Source organism: Pistacia vera, unplaced genomic scaffold (assembly GCF_008641045.1).
Source record: "Pistacia vera cultivar Batoury unplaced genomic scaffold, PisVer_v2 Contig460, whole genome shotgun sequence".
NCBI classification, from domain to species: Eukaryota; Viridiplantae; Streptophyta; class Magnoliopsida; order Sapindales; family Anacardiaceae; genus Pistacia; species Pistacia vera.
This window is the reverse complement of record NW_022196291.1, coordinates 578648-604168: the sequence shown is the minus strand read 5'-3', so window position 1 is coordinate 604168 and position 25521 is coordinate 578648. Positions and strand designations below refer to the sequence as shown.

General features: G+C 35.4%; 1 protein-coding gene across 1 annotated transcript; it reads left to right on the top strand.

Annotated features, from left to right (window-relative positions):
- The first annotated feature begins 16554 nt into the window (after positions 1 to 16554).
- Positions 16555 to 24785, top strand: LOC116145225 (nuclear pore complex protein NUP96). The gene is made up of 6 exons (XM_031430654.1): positions 16555 to 16757; positions 17410 to 20006; positions 20268 to 20391; positions 22373 to 22521; positions 23151 to 23248; positions 24369 to 24785. The coding sequence occupies exons 1-6, from the start codon at positions 16727 to 16729 to the stop codon at positions 24562 to 24564; spliced, it is 3195 nt and encodes a 1064-aa protein (XP_031286514.1). The 5' UTR covers positions 16555 to 16726; the 3' UTR covers positions 24565 to 24785.
- The last annotated feature ends 736 nt before the right edge of the window (positions 24786 to 25521 follow it).

The window sequence follows — 25521 nt, the reverse complement described above, 5'->3', positions numbered from 1 at the left end:
ATCTTGATGAGGATTTCGAATCATTGAAGTTTGTCCATCACATGAAAGTTGATGATGATCATATTCTTGCTAAGCCTAAGAAGAAAGAGATGAGCCAAGACAATGATAAGCATAAGGTGGCAATAGACATGAATGGTTTCTAAAAACCACTGAGAAGAAGAGAAAGCAAGAAACACTCACTTGTTGCTAATAGAGGCATCGTCAAGGCTGAGGCCAAGACTAAGACTCAGACTACTCTCAGCTTTAAGCTGGATGATGTTCAGTTTCCTACCCTTAATAGTGAGATGCTGAGAATATACATGCACCTTCGTTTTTTACTAGTTTGTAGTTGATAGAGTCTTTGTAGATTATTTTAGTCATCTCGTGAAATCGTGTTTTCACATCTTCTTTGCGACTATATAAAGCTCACTGATTTTGTTAAGGTTGTCAATGATTTACCATTATTTTGAACTTTTACTTGGCATAGCTGTTTAATTTTACACTTTCTGGTTGGATGAACATTAAAAGATTTATTGTTATTTAACACTGAGAAAAAATTATAAGTTGATTTCACATGTTATGTTATAAAGAAAATCTAGACTATATTAATAATTTGATATTTGTTAAGATTATTTCAAATAAAAAAAATTAAATCAATTATTTAAAATTTTTCAATAGAATAGCTTAGTCAAGATATTGAATTACTAACCATCACTAGTCATTGGGTGGGCTGATGGTAAAAAAGCAAAGAATGATCTAATATGGTCTCCCAAGTTCGAGTCCCCTTGATGATAAAAGAGTAAGAGAAAAATCTTAAATGGTTTCTAAAGAGAGGGATCTAACATGTAAGAGAAAAATCTTAAGTGGTTTCTAAAGAGAGGGATCTAACATGGTCTCCCGAGTTCGAGTCCCCATGGTTGCTAATAGGGGTGATCATTGGAACTCTTATCCGATCGATAGTTTCAGGGTCCCGAGAGATTAGTTGAGGTGCGCGTAAACTGGATCGGATACCTACAGTCATAAAAGAAAAGAAAAAAAGATATCGAATTATTTTCGTGTTACTACTCTATCGATGACAAAATATAGCCACAAAATATCTTTATTTAAATTTTCTTTTATTTTAGTTTTTTTCATTTTAAATAAACTTAATAAATTTCAATAAACCCAGTGGTTTCTGTTGTGGCATCAACTTAACAATTTGAGTACTTTAGCACCTAAATTTTCTCCAAGAAGATGCCAGACAGATATCCTCAGACGGGAAATATACTGATATTACTTGTACTGGCAAGCAAAATTAAATTAGAAAAATAACATAAAATTTTGGAATACAGCTCACTGCAATATATTTTTCATGATTATTTGTGAAGTGATTTAAATGTTGTAATATTTTAATAATTTATATAACTGAATAAATTTCGTAATTTAAAGATTAGATGAGAAGATATTGCTCTAAATTAATTTAAACTGGACAAGTAAAAGCAACAATTGTTGATATAAAAGGGTGAAAGTGCAAAGTTGTCAAGTCTTTGGATGCTTTTAATAATGGGTCAAAGTGATGTCGTTTTAAGTAAAGAAGTCAACTTACTTTACTCCGTAATAGTATCAGTATAAAAGAACTATTGCTCTCTCTTATTTGTATCGATTCTCAATCAATTGAAATATACAAACCTTTTCTTCTCTAAACTTGTTCAAGATTTGTTCATACTTCACATGGTATCAGAGCCTTGACTCGTGTCAATGGCTAAGGATTCTTTTTCTTCTCATACGCTTAACAGCAATCAAGAAATGTTGCAAGATTCTTCAAATCGATCTACTTGAGCTCTCAATTCAAGCTTGCAAGTTATAAACCCTAAGCTGACAAGAAACAATTACCCTTTTTAGAGCTCTCAAGTTTTATCTGTTGTTGGCTCTTATGAATTGGAAGATCACCTCTTAGGTAGAGCTCTTTGCCTCTCACCAGTTCTAATTGATGATTCTGAGGTCAGTGAACAACTTAATCCAGCTTATGTTTTGTGGAAAAGAGTTGATAAATGCTTAGTTAGCTGGTTACTTGCATCAATATCGGAAAGCATGTTCTGTGTTGTTTCAAAATGTAGATTAGCCACCGAAATTTGGTTAGCCTTAGAAAACGAATTTATAACAGATTCCAAGGCTCGGGCTCTTCATCTTAAAAACTTGCTTCAAACAACTCAAAAAGGTAGTCTGAGTATTAGTGATTACGTTAAAAAGATGAAAGAGATCTCTAAAAGTTTAGCAGCAAGTGGAATGATTGTATCTGATGAGGACTTGCTTCAATACGTGTTAGATGGGTTAGGCCCTGAATATGATGCCGCTGTTATGACCCTCACTTCCATATTAGAATCCAAAGTTGATAGTGTTACACTTCAAGAGGCACAGTTTTTACTTCAGAAATATGAGCTTAGACTAGAAAAGTTTAACTCAGTTGACCTCTATAATAGGTCTGTTAATGTAGCCTTAACTAGTCATCTTAATGTCTCTGGTGTTTCTGGAGCAAAAGAGCAACACAGTCACAACAAAGCTACAAACTTTGAGCATTTTTCCAACATTATACCTTCCCTAATTTCACTAGGAAATCCTCATAGCTAACAAACTTATGTTACTCCACCAACATTCACATCCTCTTAGCCTCAAACCTTTATACCTTTTGTTGGTAATGGATTGAATCAAAATTGGACTGGACTTGCTGTTTATGGAAGAGGTAGAGGTCATGGTAGTGGGAGAAACAGACTCATTTGTCAGGTCTATAGTAAGGCTGGACACTCTGCTGTTCAGTGCTATCATCGTTTTAATGTAGCCTACATTGGTATTTCACAGCAGCAGCAAACTGTTCATGTGTCTCAACAGCAGCAACCTGTTCTTTCTCCTCAAGGTTACCAAAATGTATTACCTCAGCATTATCAGAATTCGACTTATCCTTAACATGCTCAGAATAATGCTTTCTCTGCTTCTAATCAATTACACAATGTTCACTCACTACCAGTACCAAACAGTGGTTCAGCACATTTTAGCCCTTCTTCCATTGGACAGTCAAGCATTACATTTGCTCCTACTTCAAGTTTTGGAGTACCCAGTCAGCAGAATTTTGGTTATAGCCAAGCTCACTTTGTTTCTACTGAACCAGGGGCTAGAATTCATACTGATAATGGTGCAGTTTTTGGACAGTCTAGGAATTATTATCATCAACTATCTCATGGTTTTGATGTTGCTACAGTCTTCCCTTCTACTGATCCAGCATGGTATATGGACTTGGGAGCAACCGATCATGTGACCTCTGATCTTGGACAGCTGCAAATCAGCAAGACTTATGAGGGTGGTGCTCAACTTCAAGTAGGCAGTGGTGAGCACCTTTCTATCTCTCATACAGATCATTCTATCTTACCTAGTTCGTTGCATTCCAAATGTTTACATCTTAGGAATGTACTTTGTGTGCCAAACATTACAAAAAATTTGTTTAGCATCTCTAGGTTTACCAAAGACAACAATGTTATTGTTGAGTTTGATGCAAATAGTTGTATTGTTAAGGACAAATCCATAAAGGCAATGTTACTACAAAGAGGCCTTAAAGGAGGTTTATATCAGCTGAACATTCCACCTGCTTTGTTGCCCTCCACTATCTCATCCTCCACAACCTTACTCACATCACCTACCTATTGTTCATCTTCCAATAAAGCAGCTCCTTCTGTCCAATTCTTAGGAGATGCATTGTTTAGTCAGTCTCATAGGCCTAGTAGTCAAAATAAGTTAGTTGTATCTACTGATGCTACTTTCCATTGTAATCAATCTCAAATGCAAGCTACTAATAATCTTTCTCCCTTATCATCCCATAATAGATTAGGCAATAAGGCACACCTCTCATGTAAAGAAGTTTGCAACACCTCTGGTGCTAATAAAATTGATCATTCTTATGATTCACAAACTGCTTCAGTTTCTTATTTTAATTTTGCTATTGATATGTTTGATTCTAATATGCATAATTCTGATGAATTGCAACCTACATGTGTCACTAGTTTGGATAAGTCTAAAGCAAAGTCTATGAGTAATGAATTCTTATGTCCTAAGTCTGAGATGTCTCATGCTATTTAGAACAAACTAAGTTTACCTGAAAATGTGCAATTAACTACTTTGCATGCACCTAATGTGTCACATATTAATATGCATGAGCTGAATCTGACTAAGTCTGAATTTCAAAACAATCTTCACTACCTTGCTGTCGATAAACAATTTCCTTCCCATATGGTTTGGCATATGAGGTTAGGACACCCCAATTCTATTGCTTTTTGAAAAATCATGTCCTGTTTTTCAGGTTCCTAATCACAATCCTCACAATTTCCAAAATCTAAAAACTTCTTTTGTGATGCATGTCAGTTAGGCAAACTACATTAGAACACCTTTCCTACCTCCCAATCACATGCCCTTGAACCACTTGCCTTAATTCATAGTGATGTTTGGGGCCCTGCCCTTACAGTTTCTGTTGAAGGTTTCTGATATTATGTTCAGTTTTTAGATGATTTTAGTAGGTTTACATGGGTTTTTCCTTTAAAAACAAAAGCTGAAGTTAAGTCTGTTTTTATTAAATTTCACCACCTTGCCGAGAGGCAATTTAACACTAAACTAAAGTGCCTTCAATCTGATCAAGGATGAGAGTATAAAACTCTCATTCCTTATCTTAATGACTCAGGCATTCAATTTAGACACTCATATGTCTACACTCACCAACAAAATGGTCGAAGTGAACGCAAACATAGACATATTGTAGAAACCAGTTTAACATTACTTACACATGCATATATGCCCTTGCATTATTGGTGGTTAGCATTTGAGACTGCTACTTTCTTAATCAATAGAATGCCTATTGATGTCTTAAACAGTGATACTCCTTATCTCAAATTGTTTCATAAACAACCTACTTATGAGAGTCTTAAAGTGTTTGGGTGTACTTGTTTTCCCTATCTTCGTCACTTTAATAGTCATAAGTTTAGTTTTCATTCCTCTAAGTGTGTGTTTATAGGATATAGTCTAATTCATAAGGGGTACAAGTGTTTAAGAGAAGATGGAAAAAATTTTGTTACACCTAGTGTCACCTTTAATGAAACAGAGTTTCCCTTCCAAAACAAACAGTTTATTGATCCTTATGACACCTCTTCCTCCAAACACATTCCTTTCATCGTACAGGATAGTTCTATCATCTCTTCCTCATCTCTTATACCCTATTTCATACTACCCAACTCTTCTTCAGTTGCTCTTGTTCCTCATGCAGTAACAAAGTCTTCAAACAAGGTTGTCCTTAATGATTCAACAGTTGCTACTCATACCATTTCACCTAATATCAAATTACCTACTTTTCCCTCTCCTACAAATAATTTTCACCCACCTTCCACTACTATACAGTCACCTAACCAACATATCAGCCCATATACGTCTTATACAGCACCTTTTAGTAGTTCTTTAGACTTATCTAGATTGCCATCAGTATCTGCACCTATGTCCATCACCTCACCATCTACAGATACACTAAATACAGCACCTTGTAGCAGCCCTTTAGACTTCTCTACATTACCATCAATATCTTCCTTACCTGTAATTAGTTCAAATTGTGTTTTGCCTGCCTGCCATGTTGAAGTTGATTTATCATCAGCACAAGTCTCTACTAATTCAATGCCAATTCAACTTGTTCCAAATTTACACCCTATGATTATAAGGTCTAAATCTGGTGCTGATGTCTTCAAATCAACCACTGGTTCAGTTTCACCTGAACCTGGAATTTTCTACATTCAAACTTACTTACTATTAGTCAGGATGTTATAAACCCTGAACTCAACTTTGCCCTTGAAGCTCTTGTAAGTCCAGCTTGGACAGTAGTCATACAGAATAAGTCTGATCCAACTAGTCCAGTTTCAAATGAGGCTGATATTTTACTGCATTCAACCTTCCTTACTACTAGTCAGGATGTCATTAAACCTAAACCTAACTCTACAATTGAAGCACTTGCAAGTCCAGCTTAGAAAGCAGCCATGCAAGTTGAGTTTGATGCTCTTGTTCACAATAACACTTGGTCTCTTGTTATAATCTCTTCTAACATGAATATTGTATGGAACAAATTGGTTTTCAGGACCAAATTCAATGCAGATGGTAGTCTACAAAAATACAAAGCCAAGCTAGTAGCTAAGGGATTTCAATAAACACCAGGATTGGATTACTTTGAAACATTCAATCCTGTCATCAAGCCATCAACCATTCGTATCATTCTCACTTTGGCAGTTTCTAATGCTTGGGACATTCAATAGATTGATTTGAACAATGCTTTTCTTAATGGCACTCTAAATGAGACAGTATATATACGATAGCCACCTGGTTTTGAGTCCTCTGATCACCCATCTTTTGTTTGCAAATTGAATAAAGCTTTGTATGGATTGAAGCAAGCCCCCAGGGCCTAGTTTGACAAGTTAAAAACTGCACTTCAGATTAAGGGATTTTAGAACTCCATCTCAGATTCTAGCTTGTTTATCTTCAAGGAAAATTCTGCTGTCACTTATGTTTTGGTGTACGTTGATGATATCCTTATTACCGGGTCTAATCCTACTAACATTAGTCTACTGATGAAAGACTGGAATGATGAGTTTGCACTAAAAAGCTTGGGGTCTCTGCAGTATTTCTTGGGTTTGGAAGCAACTAGAACTCTAGCTGGAATTCATCTCAAACAAACTAAGTATGCAACTGATTTGCTTGTGAAGACTAATATGCTTGAAGCTCATGCTTGTTCTACTCCAAGGGTTGTTGGCACCAGGTTATCTTCACTTGACAGTCCAGCCTTTGAACATCCCAGTTTGTACAGAAGCACTATTGGTGCTCTTCAATATTTGACCCTCACCCGTCCTGACGTCAGCTTCCTTGTTAACAAGCTTAGTCAACACTTGCAAGCCCCAATAAATCTGTAGTGGAAAACATGTAAGAGGATCCTTCGTTACATCAAAGGTACTCTCCATTTTGGACTGCATTTTAAGCCAGCAGCATCCTTACATATTGAGTGTTATACTGATGCTGATTGGGGAAGTAGTCCTGATGACCGAAGGTCCACGAGTGGGTGTTGTGTTTTCTTAGGTCCAAATCTCATTCAATAGAGTTCTCGCAAGCAAAAAGTGGCAGCATTGTCCTCAACTGAGGCTGAGTACAGAGCACTTGCTCAAACAGCTACTGAGGTAGCCTAGTTACATAATATGTTCTCTAAATTAGGCCTAAATTTTCCTACAACACCAGTAATATGGTGTGATAATGTGAGTGCTGGAGCTCTTGCTTCTAATCTAGTCTTCCATGCATGAACCAAACACATTGAACTTGATGCACACTACATTCATGAACAAGTTTTAGCCAAGAAGCTGGTAGTTCAATATGTGCCATCAAAACTTCAAATTGCTGATCTCCTAACAAAACCCCTCTCAACTGCTCAATTCAATGAGCTCAGACAAAATATGACAATTCTTGATGGTTCTTCCTTTCAAATTTGAGTTCTGGCTGCTGATTTCTGCAATAACTTTCTACAGCAACTGGTGTTTTCAAATCTGCAGTGGTATTTCAAATCTGTAGTTTCAGTATCTGCAACTTGTGTTTCAAGTCTGTAGTGCTTTTTCAAATATACAGTGCAGTTCAGTATCTGCTGTTTTGTTTTTATGAAGTTTCTGATGACTGATGATTTTTGCTATTTGTATGTTGGAACTGATTTTTTAGTTGTCTTTGATGAAGTTTCTGATGGTTGATGATTTCTGCTATCTATATATTGGAGCTAATTTTTTGGCTGTTGATGAAGTTTTTGATGACTGATGATTTCTGCTATCTGTATATTGGAGCTAATTTTTCGGTTGTTGATGAAGTTTCTGATGACTGACTATTTTTGCTATCTGTATATTGGAGCTGATATTTCGGTTGTCTTTGATGAAGTTTCTGATGACTGATATTTTCTTGCTGTCTTTGATGAAGTTTCTGATGACTGCTGTTGGAGCTGATATTTCTACTGTTTTTGATGAAGTTTCTGATGACTAAAACTAGCAGTGAATGCTGCTAATAATTAGGTCCTTCGACCAAGTTTGGTTTGAGAGGAGATGTTGATATAAAAAGTGGTGTAAGTGCATAGATGTTGGTACACAAACCAGGTTTGGTTTGAGAGGAGATGTTGATATAAAAGGGTGAAAGTGCAAAGTTGTCAAGTGTTTGGATGCATTTAATAATTGGTCAAAGTGATGTCATTTTAAGTAAAGAAGTTAGCTTACTTTACTCTGCAACAGTATCAATATAAAAGAACTACTGCTCTCTTTTATTTGTATCGATTCTCAATCAATTGAACTATACAAACCTTTTCTTCTCTAAATTTGTTCAAGATTTGTTCATAGTTCACAACAATTGGGTCTTCATCCATGTGAAAACCATTAGTATTGTTTAATTATTTAAATTATCATTTGTTGATTAACTGATTATATTAATTTACATTTCTTTTTATCCTATTCACTGAAAGAAAATAGACTTATTATCAAAAATATTATCTTATGAGTTTTGAAACTGTAGGAAAGTGATTTTTAACCCCCACCTAATTGATCAAAATCCCCTACTTTTAAATATATTTTTTGTTTTGACAAGTTTAGCCTTAAATAAAATTACTAGAAATGAAATTATAATTTCTAAATACACTCATACTATTTTTAATATTTTTGTTATAATTTTTAACCTTTAATCTTACATAAACCCTAACCCTAAATTTCATAACCTTAGCCATAAATTTTCAAAACCCTAACCCTAAATGTCATAACCTTAGCCATAAATTTTCAAAACCTTTAGCCATAAATTTTCAAAACCCTAACCATAAATTTTCATAATCATTGAAACCCTGTTTTAATTCAAATATTTGTTTGTTTGATGAATATATAAAACTAAAAAGCATGGAAAAAGTAATCAGATGACGTGATAAATCTGAATCTGAAGAAAAAAAGCTTTCAAAATTGAAATTAGAAAATTAGGTAAAAGGTGCAAACTAAAAACCTATTAAGTTTGAGATTGGGGAAAAATTGTGTTAAAAAAAAAATACCTAATTAAGTTTAAAAGTGGGGAAAATAAGACATAATTACTTTAAACCCCCTAGCTAGGGTGTACCTTAAATCAATAAAGCCTCTATGGTTCTGGATATTGTTGTTAACCCCCAGTCGTTTGTCATATGTTACCACTTTTACGTTAGTTTTTAAAGAAAAGGGGTAAAAGAGTAAATAAAATTTAATTAAAATGAGAAATAAACGCCAAATTGTGAAAATGTGTACTTTAACCCTTATTTAACTCGATTGTATCTCTCTCCTCTCTACCCAAGCTAGCCACCATTGCCCACCACCTCCACTCGCATTGTGCGCACCCCAATCCCCCACAATAGTCATTGCATCGCATCCTTGTACATTGACCCAGCCACCGCGTTCCACCCTTCTAGCCCCTAACTAGCCATTGTGTTGAACTCTCCCAACACCTAATTAGCGACCATGTGTAATAACCAAGATGTCAAAGGCATGTTCCCAACTCAAAATAGTCCTTTAGATGTTAATTTTATGTTAAAAAGCAAAAAATCTAACTAAGGGCAAAATAGTCAATTAATTTGGAATGGTATGAATCAATTATCCATAAAAAGACATTAGGGGCAAAATAGTCATTTTACCTATGGATAAGCATTTGCAAAAAGTCAAGGATGAGTAGGCTTAATTATATTTAATGACATTAATTAAGTAATAATTATTTCTAGTGCCAAATGACTAAATTGCCCTTATATGATAAATTAAGGACTTATGAGTTAGATAATTAAAATAATTAGGCTAATAAGGTAATTACATGTTATAAGGGAGATGAAAATGAAAATTCAATATACTTTTTATCCATCAATTTTGTTCAAGGAAGAAGAAGGAACCATTTTTTTTTTCAACCTTTCACCATTTTCTCTCAAATTCCACCATAACCTCTCTAATCCAAGTTTTCTCTCTCTAGAGATCAAAGAAGATTGGCCTAATTTTCTTCAAGGGAGCAAGAATTGTGGGGAAATTTCTTCAAAAAGGTAAGGAAGAACCTCCCATGACTTTAGGGATTATGCTAGCTAGGGTTTGTAGATTTTAATGAAACCTTAAATTAAGGCTTTAAGGCATAGAATTAGTTGATGGCAAGTGTAGTTGAACTCGTTAATGTTATTTATTGCCTTGAATTCATTATGCATGAAGTTATTGCCATTTATGTTTTATGAGTTGTTATGTTTAATTGAAGAAAATGAAGTATTGATCTTGATTGTGGTAAAACTTGTAGTATTGGAGGCCACATGGTGTTGAATGATTGTTATTAGAAGTGTTGATGTGTTGTTTGCATTAACTTACAATGTTATAACAATGATGGATGATCATGGGAATGAAGTTTTACACTTCCTTTAAGATGTTAAAGACTATTAAGGGGAGGTTTAATTGATCCATAAGTTGACGTATTTGTTAATTGTCCATAGAAGTTGATATGACATGGTTTAATATGAAAAATTCGGATTTGGAAAGTTTAGGGGTTATGTTAAACATGCTTCAATATTTCGACCATAACTTGAGTTATAAAAATTGAAATGAGATGATTCTTAAAGCATTAGAAAGTTAAGACATATCCCTATAACTTTTATGTTTAGGCCAAGAGCCAATTTGTTTGAGAAATAGATGGAAAATGGCCTGAAGAATAAACTTCTGGTTATTAAAGTTTAAGATTTAACATGATTAATTCTTATGATTATTAATGTATTGTTGTAATTAAGTCATGTACTAATGTTTACTCATTAGTTAGATGATCTTTGAAAGATATACAGGGTCATGGATGCGAATGCGTGATTAATGTTATGAAATTGCATGAAGATGCAATGTAATATATGCTTTAAGATGATGAATGTGAGCAAGAGGTAATGCAAATGGATTGATAATCCATAGATGAATTAAAAGTATTAAGCTCACTAAAACATGTATTTACATGCCATAAGATGTTAGAGATGGATATAGACAGGATGGAAAACACGTAAGCATATCCTCGTATACCGGTTGAGGAAAGATGAATATATGCTTTAGATGCTAAATAATGCGTAAGCACGCCTCTCGATGATATGAGCCCTAGATGAATTTGAGGCTAGATGAGAGGAAAGATGAATATATGTTTTAGATGCTAAATAACGCGTAAGCATATCCTCGATACCAGTTGAGGAAAGATGAATATATGTTTTAAATGCTAAATAACGCATAAGCACGCCTCTCGATGATATGAACTCTAGATGAATTTAAGGCTAGATGATATGACGTGCTTAAGATGCCAAGAAAAGTTCGATCGGCCAGACATTGGATGATTCATATGCATTTAGTTGCATTACATGAGTTATAATGTTATTTACATTATGAAATGATTTGTACTCATGTTAGATGATATTTCGATGTTATGTCATGACATGTGATGTGTGTGCACTATGTTTACATACTTATTTGTATGTGTACACTTGATGTTTTATATGACCATGGGGAAGAAGATGAAAAGTATATGAGTTAGTAAAGAAAAGGAACCATACTTAGATGCAAAAGACGTGTGGTATGTGAATGAATGTGTTTGAATGAATGTCAAATGACATACTTGGTATTAAATGGATCATTCCTTACTGAGTAATTAGTGCTCACCCTTTCATGGTTGAATGTTTTACAGGAAATCCAGAATCGAGGGATGTTGGAGACAGCAAGGCTATGCGTGAGTGGAGATAATCTATTGTCATCCTGACATTTTATCTTGATGTAAATAATGTAAATGACAAATGTTTTTTAAACACCTTTTTGAAGCTTCCACCATATGAATGAAAATGGCATTAATATGTTTTGATTGATTGATGCCCAAATGAATTTAAGTTTTTGTTTTTATTTTTATTTTTGAAGGTACAAATTTTTATCCTATAGTACATCTTATAGTAATGTTTCGAACATTATTATTATTATTGCACAGGTTTTCTAAATACAACTCATTTCATAGACATGAATTCTCTATATTCTCATTTAGGGATATTCAGAGGATACCTGACTGGGGAGAGGTTTTACACCATGTTACACCTAATTAGACACCATGTCGCACCCTCTTGCATCTCCATCACAACCACCACATCAATAACGTCATGGCCTCTTGGCCCCAACGCCAAAGTATACCCAGTGGGGTCGCTTAACCCCACTAAAATTTTGAAATTATTAAAAATAGGTATCTATTTTATAATAATTAACAATTTTGACCCCACTAGAATTATCTATATTTTATTGACCCCATTAAGATATTTCTATATTTTATTGATCCCGAGATTCGAAAATACCCCATATGTTTTTCACGTTTTTTCTCTTCCTCAATTCCTCTCCTTTTCTCTCATACTTTCTTCTTTCTTTGGTTGGATTAATCAAGAAAGACTACTTCTTTGGACTCTTTTGAAGGTCACAGGGTAAGATAATGCTCATTTTTTGTTATTTTGCTTAAAAATCTCTTCTTCTATCTTTTTTAATTAATAAAAGATCATGAGCTATGTTGTCCTAGGTTGTTTTTATCATTTTTATGAATGTATAACTTTTAAAATTAAATTTTTAGATTACATTTTTTTATGCTTATTACTTCAGTATATATTTTATTGTAAATTTATCAGCTTAGACCTTTAGACCCCACTAACTAGAAATCCTAGCTACTTCTTTGAGTATGGTAGTAGTGGTGTGAAAATGGTCGGGATGGAGGTTGTGAGGTGATTATGGTATTGGTGATACGAAAATGGTAGGGATGGAGGATGTTTGTGCATGGAAAGTGGAAGTTGTTGGAGCATGGAGAATGGCGGCTTAAGGGTTATGGTCTCTATAGACAGTCGAAATCTACAATTGATCCTTGCGAGGATGTGGCCTCTGACAACCTACTAGACCTACAGGCAAAGACATAGAAAGGGAGGATGAATGCAAAGTCCTTGACACCGGTGTGGTGTCGGCCGTAGGCACTTCGACGCTTAAGTTAGCATGGTTAAAAAAAGAAAATAGGCAATGAACAAGATAGAGTGGATAGAAATTACCATGACCGTGGAGTTGTGGCATGACAACTGTTGTAGGGTGGTTGAAACTCGGCTCTACGGTGTGAAACGACGGTTGGACGAGAGTGCAAGAATGAGAATATGAGGAGTGAATGGCATAATAAATAGTAAGGTCAAGAGTATGCTATGACTCCCGCTCTGACAGGGTCGACGTTGTTATTTATAAGAGGCTGGGGAGGTTTAGGCTCCCACGAGACTTGGAGTCTTGTTTAGGGCTGAGTGCCAGTTCTACGTCCCTAATCTTAGTGAAAACATTGCATTGTTGATTTGTAGGATCGCTCAAGTCGTAGAATGGATGTGCTACTGGATCGGCTTTGATGAGGAACCAACCAAGTTGGGTCTGGGCATAGTGTTGATTGTTGATGGGCCTTGATGTGGAGCCAACTGCGGTTGGCCCTAATGAGGGCCCAACACAGATTTTCAGTATTAAATGAGATGGGCTTCTATACCTCAAGGGGTTAAAGCAATTATATCAGAAAATAAACCTAATTAAGCTTAAATGGCTATTTTCACTATTAAATGGGTTAAAAGAAGGTTTTATTATTATTATTATTATTATTATTATTATTATTATAGGAGAGGCGTATTTAAAATGAGGGATCCTGATCAATTAAATGAAGGCTAAAAGTCTTCTTTTTGTTTTTTTGGGCGGGGGGGGCCGGGCCAGGCTAAAAAGTCATTTGCCAAAACTGTGAGGACAATCAGTTAAGCCCAAGTTTTGCCAAAAAGCCCAGGCCCAGTGTCAAAATAAATCGCAACTTTCCCTCGCTCAGTTCACTCGCCGCTGCAAAATGCTCTCTCATACTCCAGCTTCCGAAGCTCACAAGATCCTCATTTCACTTCACCCGTAAACCGGAACTACCGGGAACCGGGAAAGCAACTTTAATAAAAAAACCATAGCCCCTCTCTCCCCAACTTCCTCACCTCTGCTTCTTCTTCTTCTTCTTCTTCTTCTTCGACGATCATGGCTTCTTCTTCTCTGCTTCCGGTCGCCGGTAATCCTTGAAACTCTACTTCTACCTTGAATTTTCACTTCGAAGTTATTTTAAGAAGTTAACGTGATAGTGATCATAAATTTTAAATTTTCAAACAATTCGCGTTGCTGTTGTTTTAAATTTTAACATTAAATGTGTAGCCGAATGATGCGAATTGAAATTATCTTGAAGCCGAACAAAATGTGGAGTTAATTTCTCTTTTTTTTTTTTACTGTTAATTTCTTAGCTGCCAAAGTTGGGGTTAGGGTTTGGCATGTTTGCTATTAAGTCCATGCTTTTATAGTGGTCTTGTTAGATTTCTAGGGTTTATTGTTTTGCATAATTATTTTAATTTATTTCGTGAAACTGTTTAATACAGCATCTTGATATTTGAAAGATGAGATCGTTATTTAACAATGTATATATAACTTGGATTCATTTTCTTAGTGTAGTTTTCTCTTTTCCTATTCAGAATGGTGAAAGATACACATAGGGCTATATTTATTTTATCTTTTTACTTCATTTTAATCTCTTTTGTGAAGTTCATGATAACTGTAATAATATATACTGTATATAATGTTGTTTAGCTAGGATTTTTTTTTTTTTTTTCTCAATTAAAACATTGGAAAAAGTTTTTCTATGCTAGTTATATTTATGTTGTATTTTATGCTTTCAGGGGATTTCTGTGAACTTCATACTGCAAGAAAAAATAACTCATTGGATAATATTCATATGATGGACTTTGATGCTGGAACTTCCTATAATGCATCTGAATACAAGAAAAGAAAAATCTTGCCAAACACTGATCTTTCATCATGTGAGATTTTCAGAGAGATTGGAGATGTTTTACCTACTTTACGTTCCAATTATCTATATTTTATTGACCCCATTAAGATATTTCTATATTTTATTGATCCCGAGATTCGAAAATACCCCATATGTTTTTCACGTTTTTTCTTTTCCTCGGTTCCTCTCCTTTTCTCTCATACTTTCTTATTTCTTTGGTTGGATTAATCAAGAAAGACTACTCCTTTGGACTCTTTTGAAGGTCACAGGGTAAGATAATGCTCATTTTTTGTTATTTTGCTTAAAAATCTCTTCTTCTATCTTTTTTAATTAATAAAAGATCATGAGCTATGTTGTCCTAGGTTGTTTTTATCATTTTTATGAATGTATAACTTTTAAAATTAAATTTTTAGATTACATTTTTTTATGCTTATTACTTCAGTATATATTTTATTGTAAATTTATCAGCTTAGACCTTTAGACCCCACTAACTAGAAATCCTAGCTACTTCTTTGAGTATGGTAGTAGTGGTGTGAAAATGGTCGGGATGGAGGTTGTGAGGTGATTATGGTATTGGTGATACGAAAATGGTAGGGATAGAGGATGTTTGTGCATGGAAAGTGGAAGTTGTTGAAGCATGGAGACTGGCGACTTAAGGGTTATGGTCTCTATAGACGGTCGGAATCTACAATTGATCCTTGCGAGGATGTGGCCTCTGACAACCTCCTAGACCTTTAAGCAAAGACATAGAAATGGAGGATGAATGCAAAGTCCTTGACACCGGTGTGGTGTCGGCCGTAGGCACTTCGACGCTTAAGTTAGCATGGTTAAAAAAAGAAAATAGGCAATGAACAAGATAGAGTGGATAGAAATTACCATGACCGTGGAGTTGTGGCATGACAACTGTTGTAGGGTGGTTGAAACTCGGCTCTACGGTGTGAAACGACGGTTGGACGAGAGTGCAAGAATGAGAATATGAGGAGTGAATGGCATAATAAATAGTAAGGTCAAGAGTATGCTATGACTCCCGCTCTGACAGGGTCGACGTTGTTATTTATAAAAGGCTGGGGAGGTTTAGGCTCCCACGAGACTTGGAGTCTTGTTTAGGGCTGAGTGCCAGTTCTACGTCCCTAATCTTAGTGAAAACATTGCATTGTTGATTTGTAGGATCGCTCAAGTCGTAGAATGGATCTGCTACTGGATCGGCTTTGATGAGGAACCAACCAGGTTAGGTCTGGGCGTAGTGTTGACTGCTGATGGGCCTTGATGTGGAGCCAACTGCGGTTGGCCCTAATGAGGGCCCAACACAGATTTTCAGTATTAAATGAGATGGGCTTCTATACCTCAAGGGGTTAAAGCAATTATATCAGAAAATAAACCTAATTAAGCTTAAATGGCTATTTTCACTATTAAATGGGTTAAAAGAAGGTTTTATTATTATTATTATTATTATTATTATTATTATTATAGGAGAGGCGTATTTAAAATGAGGGATCCTGATCAATTAAATGAAGGCTAAAAGTCTTCTTTTTGTTTTTTTGGGCGGGGGGGGCCGGGCCAGGCTAAAAAGTCATTTGCCAAAACTGTGAGGACAATCAGTTAAGCCCAAGTTTTGCCAAAAAGCCCAGGCCCAGTGTCAAAATAAATCGCAACTTTCCCTCGCTCAGTTCACTCGCCGCTGCAAAATGCTCTCTCATACTCCAGCTTCCGAAGCTCACAAGATCCTCATTTCACTTCACCCGTAAACCGGAACTACCGGGAACCGGGAAAGCAACTTTAATAAAAAAACCATAGCCCCTCTCTCCCCAACTTCCTCACCTCTGCTTCTTCTTCTTCTTCTTCTTCTTCTTCGACGATCATGGCTTCTTCTTCTCTGCTTCCGGTCGCCGGTAATCCTTGAAACTCTACTTCTACCTTGAATTTTCACTTCGAAGTTATTTTAAGAAGTTAACGTGATAGTGATCATAAATTTTAAATTTTCAAACAATTCGCGTTGCTGTTGTTTTAAATTTTAACATTAAATGTGTAGCCGAATGATGCGAATTGAAATTATCTTGAAGCCGAACAAAATGTGGAGTTAATTTCTCTTTTTTTTTTTTACTGTTAATTTCTTAGCTGCCAAAGTTGGGGTTAGGGTTTGGCATGTTTGCTATTAAGTCCATGCTTTTATAGTGGTCTTGTTAGATTTCTAGGGTTTATTGTTTTGCATAATTATTTTAATTTATTTCGTGAAACTGTTTAATACAGCATCTTGATATTTGAAAGATGAGATCGTTATTTAACAATGTATATATAACTTGGATTCATTTTCTTAGTGTAGTTTTCTCTTTTCCTATTCAGAATGGTGAAAGATACACATAGGGCTATATTTATTTTATCTTTTTACTTCATTTTAATCTCTTTTGTGAAGTTCATGATAACTGTAATAATATATACTGTATATAATGTTGTTTAGCTAGGATTTTTTTTTTTTTTTCTCAATTAAAACATTGGAAAAAGTTTTTCTATGCTAGTTATATTTATTGTATTTTATGCGTTCAGGTGATTTCTGTGAACTTCATACTGCAAGAAAAAATAACTCATTGGATAATATTCATATGATGGACTTTGATGCTGGAACTTCCTATAATGCATCTGAATACAAGAAAAGAAAAATCTTGCCAAACACTGATCTTTCATCATGTGAGATTTTCAGAGAGATTGGAGATGTTTTACCTACTTTACGTTCTCCTGATTATTACATGGAACCTTGCTTGGAGGATTTGGTTAGATGTGAAGTCACAGATCCAGGTTATTCTAGCCAGGTTCCTGATTTCACAGTTGGACGGTATGGTTATGGATATGTAAAGTTTCTTGGGAACACTGATGTTAGACGGTTAGATTTAGAACAAATTGTAAAGTTCCATAGGCATGAGTTAGTTGTGTATGAAGATGAAAATTCAAAGCCTACGGTTGGTCAGGGTCTAAACAAAGCAGCTGAAGTGACTTTGATGCTACAAGTAAGAAAGTTAAGTTCAAAAGACAGGCATTTAAATGATGTTGTGAAGAAATTGAAGGAGAGTACCGAGAGACAAGGAGCTCAGTTCATTTCATTTGACCCTATCAATGGTGAATGGAGATTCTTGGTCAACCATTTTAGCAGATTTGGGTTGGGTGAAGATGAGGAAGAAGATATTGTATTAGATGATGCAACACCAGGTCAAGATTCCGAGGAGATTAATGGTGAGTTATATGATGTTGATGAAGAAACCCAAATGGATTCTATGGGACTTGAGCTTTCTCATTCTCTTCCTGCACATCTTGGGCTTGACCCGATAAAGGTGAAAGAAATGAGAATGTTGATGTTTCAAGAAGAGGAGATTGATGATTTCAATGGGATGCCTTTGCAGCAGAAACCATCCCTTGTTAAAGAATACATAAGATCTCCTTTGCAGAATACCTCCCAGAAGATGAGCCACAGATCTAGTCCACCTGTTGCGCGAAAAACTCCACTAGCTTTGCTGGAATACCACCCTTGTAGTTTTGATACAGACTCCCCTGGAATTCTCATGGCACAACAAAATAAGGGCTTGCCTGTAAAGAAAATAAAAGCAGATGGGTTTAAGCTGGATCTCAAGCATGAGACACCGGTAACTGGAACCCACTTTCGCAACATTGTTGATGCAGGTTTGTTCATGGGTAGATCATTTCGTGTAGGATGGGGCCCAAATGGCATCCTTGTTCACACTGGTGCTCCAGTTGGTACTAGTAACTCACAGGGGGTATTATCTTCTATAATCAATGTGGAGAAGGTTGCGATTGACAAAGTGGTTAGAGATGAAAATAACAAAGTGAGAAAGGAGCTGGTTGAATTTTCCTTTGATGCTCCATTGAATCTCCACAAGGAGTTGAATCACGAAGTAAAAGAAGTTGAAGTCGGTTCCTTCAAGTTGAAGCTTCAAAAGGTTGTGTCAAATCGTTTAGTGCTTTCAGAAATTTGTCGGAGCTACATAGACATTATTGAGGCAGAGCTGGATGTTCCTGGGATATCTTCTTCTGCTCGTTTGGTTTTGATGCACCAAGTAATGGTCTGGGAATTGATAAAAGTTTTATTTTCAGAAAGGGAAAATAGTGGGCAATCAAAGTCTGTGGCTGCTGACAATGAGGAAGACATGATGCAGGATATGAAGGAAGGTCCTCCAGATGTTGACACAGAAGCACTCACTCTTATTCGAAGGGCAGAGTTCAGTTGTTGGTTGCAAGAGAGTGTTTGCCACCGGGTACAAGAGGAAGTAAGCTCCTTGGATGAGTCAAATTATCTAAAACACATTTTTTTACTCCTGACAGGGCGACAGCTAGATTCATCTGTGGAACTGGCTGCTTCTAGAGGAGACGTGAGACTGGCTTGTCTGTTAAGTCAGGCTGGTGGGTCCATGGTGAGCCGTTCTGATATTGCACGTCAGCTTGATCTTTGGAGACTCAATGGGATGGACTTCAATTTCATTGAGAAAGATAGAATTAGGCTTTATGAGTTGCTTGCTGGCAATATTCATGGCTCGTTACAAGATGTTACAATTGATTGGAAGAGGTTCCTAGGGTTATTGATGTGGTATCAACTGCCACCTGACACTTCATTGCCTGTTGTTTTTCAAACTTATCAGCACCTTCTTGAAGATGGAAATGCTCCACCTCCTGTTCCAATATATGTTGATGAGGGACCCATAGATGAGCCTATTGATTGGGTTACAAAGGAACACTTTGACCTCTCATATTATCTTATGCTTCTTCATGCCAGTGGTGAGAGCAAATTTGGCTTTTTGAAGACAATGTTTAGTGCCTTCTCTTCAACGCATGATCCACTAGACTACCATATGATCTGGCATCAACGTGCAGTGTTAGAAGCAGTCGGTGCTTTCAGTTCTAATGATCTTCAAAGCCTTGACATGGGACTTATTTCTCAGCTTCTGTGTCAGGGGCAGTGTCATTGGGCCATCTATGTGGTCCTTCACATGCCCCACCGTGATGATTATCCATATCTGCAGGCTACCCTTATTCGGGAAATCTTGTTCCAATACTGTGAATCCTGGAGCTCACAAGAATCACAACGCCAATTTATTGAGGATTTGGGTGTTCCATTGGAGTGGCTGCATGAAGCTATGGTATGACACTGATTCTAGCATATGTGCCTTTGGTTTTGCTTTGACTTAACATATATCAAAGCTTCTGATTCACCTCTTTGTCTTGGCCAAACCTAACCATATTTTGAGTCAATTATATTACTAATTTGCAGCAAACTGATATTATTTGCACCAGTCTCAAATTTTCTGCACGAGGAACTCTTGGAATCTTAAATGAAGTTCTTGCTCCTATATCGAGTTGCTTTTTCAACTAGTTGAAATATTTCTTCTTGTTGAATGCAGGCGGTTTATTTTAATTACTATGGGGACCTCTCAAAGGCCTTAGAACACTTTCTTGAATGTGCAAATTGGCAGAAAGCTCACTCTATTTTTGTGACTTCAGTCGCCAATACATTATTTTTGTCAGGTAATTTGTCATTATCGTTTGCATAACTAATGAATTTTTGCAGTTTTTATCTTATTATATGTTTTCATATATTATCGCATGAGTTTTTTTTTTTTTTTTTAAGTAAAAAAACTTTGTTCCTTATATGTACATGAAGCAGGCTATAATGATTTGACTTATTTCTAGTGTGAGATTTAAATAGCAAGCTCTAAGTTATAATTATAAGTTTATGCTAATGGGTTTTTGAGTGTTTTTAGTGGTGTCATACATGTTCATGGAGTTCTTGGTACTAGGCACTTCCAATATGCACTGCTATCAGGTTCTGACAAATTTGAATTTGAGATAATTTCTAATAGATTATATTCCCACTTTTGGGAGTCTTCTGCATAGTGGTTTGTGTTTTTTTTTTTTTTTTTTTCTTTCTTTCTTTTTTGGCCCCTTCATTGGGAGATGGCGTCTTTACTGTGGACAGCTGGTCCATCTTTGTACTCCTTTATTTTTAATACATTATCTCTATCATTCCTATAAAAAAAATCTATTATGAACCTGCTTATTTTATCTCCTTTGGTATTTTATCTGATTTTGAAGACTGTAGTTGTTAAATTTGGTTCATCTTAGCACTTCTATGGTCTTGGAATCTTTTGTTTTTTGTTCTTATGGGTGTATAGTCTCAACATTTCTATGTGGAACATTATAATTGGTTGCATAACTCAACGTTTGATACTTATTTAAACAGTTGTATGTTTTCGCATGTGCTGTAGCAGTTCTTAAATTGTTTTTAATTGGCATCATATTTTCCAGATTTAGAGTTGTTGTAAGGAAGAGGGAGGAATTGTTAGGCCAGTGGTTAGTGAGCCTGGGATAATTAGTGAACTTCTTCCCTCCTTTAATTTTGTCTCCTTTTGTTATTTTCTCTTATCAAGTTTTTGTGCAATACTTATGATGTTATATTAATCATAAAAGATTAATATAACATTGACCATGCCACTCTCTTTGTTTTGAAGTTTTCAAAACCTCCCATTTCATTTAGTATTGTTGACTTCAGTTTTATTGCTTTCATGAAACTAAGGTAGTTATGGTTTCACGGATTTCAAGGAGGGAACCTTTTCCAAACCTAATCTTCTTGTAAGGCATTTAGTCTTTGAGAAATCGGCGTTTGATAATTGAGTAATATATGATTGTGAGTTGAAATTCTTGAAAAGGATATATGTACAGTAGAAACCTTTTAAGAACTGAAAGAATGTTAGATTCAAAATGACAACTAGAAATGTTGCTAATTTTTCTACCATTCGATATTTAGATAATTGAACTTCCAATTTGGAAATCAGGCTTTTTGACAGCCTGATGCTCATAATGGTCTTGCTATGACTTATACTAAGCATTGTCTGCTTGATTTCTGAACTATTCTCAACCCATAGGCTTTGGTAGATTACAACAGTCTGCACATGTGGAATACAGTACCTATTAACATTTCATCCCTCACATGCTGATAATTCTAATCTTTTTGTTGGTAAAAGAAAAGGTATCCTAATTTTGGGTTTTATAAGATTGTTTAAGAAACCCAGTCTCAAATAATTTTCATCATCTTCTATGCTTCTCTTGTACCTCAATTTTAAACGATCCTCATTTTCCCTCATCCATTTCAATTGGGAAGGAGTCTTGGGTTAATTTTGTAAAGTATGAGGTCTTCGCGCATATTATGTTGTGGTGTTGTTGAGCTGATACAGCATACTGGAATATATAGACCTGTGAATTCACTATGGTAAGCTTACTTTCTTTCATCCATAAATAGAAGTTTCTTCAGGTTCCATCAGAAATAATGTCTACAGGAACAAGTAACAACAGCAATAATAATAAATAGATAAATAGATAGTTGGAAATTTCCTTTCACTTGAGCAATGAATGAGTAAATGAACTCATATCCTGTAATTCATCTACTTTAGCTTGTTTGATAAGTTTGCTAATTCATACGTAATTCATTTATTTATTTTTGTTTATGAAGGCAATCACTCAGAGGTTTGGAGGCTCGTGACATGCATGGAGAACCATAAGTCAGAGATTGAGAATTGGGACTTGGGAGCTGGAATTTATATTTCTTTCTATTTAATAAGAAGTTCGTTGCAGGAACATAACAATACTATGAGTGAACTGGTAAGGGAATTTGTCATAAATGTAACTGTGTTTTTGAATGTTTGTTATCTCATGTTCTAAATATCAGTACATGTATTAGTCCTTTGGCTCAAGGCTCTTCTGTTTTGTGGTTTCCATGAGTTGTAAATTTGAGCTGCCATATAATTTGGTTAGGTTGAACTCAATCTGAACCAGTTTGCAGTGCTTGGCTTAATTTTCTGAAGTAGGAGTGGACGTCTATATTGGGATATGAATGGATAATGATTTCTAAACTATTGCTGTTCTCCAGAACTTTATATCTTTCTTCCACTTGTGGACTAATGTTTCATATTTCTTTCACAAGGGAGTAAAGCAGCCACTACACTGCTTTAGGTGCTGTGATGTAACTAGGTGAACACAAATTTCAGTAACAAATTGATTAAAGCTTATTAACTAAAAAAGAAATGACTTGATGCTGGTGTAATAGAAATTTCAGCTAATGTTAAACATATAGGATAGGCTTCAATAACAATGATGCCAATTTTGTTTATAGAGAGTAGAAATCTCAGGCTATGGGTCCATATTTGTGGAATATGGTTAATGCTAATTGTAGTCATTACTTATCCTTTTCTGTTACTGTTGATCTCAAAAGAAAATATTACCTTTTGTAGGATTCTCTTGAGAGCAAAAATGCTGCTTGCAAGGACTTCCTTGATCGTTTGAATGAGTCTTTGGCAGTTTGGGATGGTAGATTACCCTTAGAGGCAAGGTAATTATGCTAATCTCGACTTTAGTTTCTGTAAATACAAAATGTTTGTCTTGTTTACACTTTGTATGTCCAACCCTTCCACTAAATCCTGTTAAATTATCTGGTGAATTGAGCGCTACCTAACAGATTTATTTTCGATGAGACACCTCCCAAATATATTTGTTTGAAACAGAAATATTACCCTGCTTCGGTGTCCACTCTTCCATCTAGTAAAGTAACAGATGGGTGTTTGGCAATTCACTATCTCATGCATGAATCTTTGTATGTTTTATCCAAGGGTTGGTGATAACTCTAATCTAAAAAATTTCATCCTTTTTCTGAACAGTAATAATGCTTTTACTTTTTTTCCCCCTGCTCTTTTCTGGTTTGTTCAAAAGATATATTCTTCTTGTGCGTCATCTGCTAATCAAGTATCTGACTTGCTAAAAGAAAACCTTTTTAGCTTGGCCTCAAGCTACTTTCCTTTATTGTCAGTCTAGCTGATGGATCCTAGATTCCAAGTAATTCTTATCTTCTTGTTATAAATGGCTTTTGACGAAGTTATCTTTTGAAAAAAAAAAAAAAAAAATTACACTCTTAGTTATCCATGTCAGTGGTTTTGGTGATACTCAATATGGTATGTCTTTTGTCTATCATTTTTCTGGGATTCATTCGTAACTGTTGACCCTTCTAACGGCACGCTGTTGGATTACAACCTTGTACTCTTAAAAGTTCTTATTGGTAGCTTTGTAGTGTTCTGCACTCTGAAAAGAGTTTGTATAGAGACCCCTGGTAAAAAGGTCAAAGTCGTCTATGTGCATACATGGAGACAATGTGTGTTATGTAATTGCACAAGTGAGCAAGATCGCTTAACAGATCACTGTCAGAAAGGATGAAGAGGTTTTGAGTCGTACTTTATCTTGGCCCTCTATTTGTAAGAGAAACATGTTTCACTTAAAACTGAAATGTGTGCACTTGAATAGAGGAACTGTCGTTGAACTAGACTCGACGTGTATAAATTGAGGAGATGCTTGTGAATATTTGTGTAAGATGAATTCAACAATTATGACAATGAAATTTATATTATGGGATTGTTGAAGACAATAGCCAGAGTTTAACACAGTACAAATGTGTATTGCAGAGTAGCATATTCAAAGATGGCGGAGGAGATATCTGAATTGCTTCTATCAGATATCAGTGACGGTCCAACTCGAGATGCTCAGCTAACGTGCTTTGAAACTGTCTTTAGTGCTCCGATTCCTGCAGATCTCCGCTCCAATCATCTGCAGGACGCAGTATCGCTCTTTACATGTTATCTTTCGGAGATCGCCTCTTAGTTGTTACCTCATGATGGCAGAATTATGATTGAGTTCTGATCTGTGATTAAACAATTTTTAGCTTCTTGCTGTAAAGTTTGTTCTTGTAATCGATTTGATACTGCATACTTCCCTTTGATGATCATATAATTATACTGTACAAGATGTCTCGGAACCAAATCTTATTTTACATCGGGATTTTGACGGTTTGGTTTATGAATAAAGATAGATTAACAAACATTTTTCACTAATTTCTCTCACAAATGTAACGTGATAATTCACAACTGGTTAGCTCGTGTTTGGTTAGGTGGAACCTATTACGAGTTGATCAATTGTAAATTGACACGTCACGTTTGTGAGAAAATGTTAGTAAGAAGTACAGTATTACTCAAATAATAATTCTCAAGTCAAGACTCTTATGATATAATTATATTAAAACTATACTTGAATATTAATGGATTAATTTATTGGATGAAGATGATATTTTATAAATAAGAATCCAGCTTAATTAAGCATGATATTGGGACGGTTTTGACAAGAAAACTATTCACATTACGTATTAATATAAGCATGGACAGGTATTAATATATGCATGGATGGAGGGAGGGGGGGTCAAGGAGGGTCAAGTTTAAAAAAAAAAAATTTACTAATAACAATTTGATAAAGCTAGTGTTAATATGAAAGGTAAATAATAAATCAAAATTGAAAGCATATTTTGTCTTTTTGTAGTAAGTATCTTTCAAGTCACAAGTTGAATGGCAAGTTATGGATATGTTTATCCTAAACTCAATCTTACATAAGATTGAGATTGATGGCAAGGCGGGGCAGGGTCCCATTTTCAGAATCTATATTTTAAAACATTTAAGCTTCTAAGACACTTAATTATTTCTCATCCTCCTAATTTGGCTATTGATTTGGATATTAATTTTTAATCATTACCGTTCAAATTCAACGTTAGAATCGCTTGTTATTTGATTT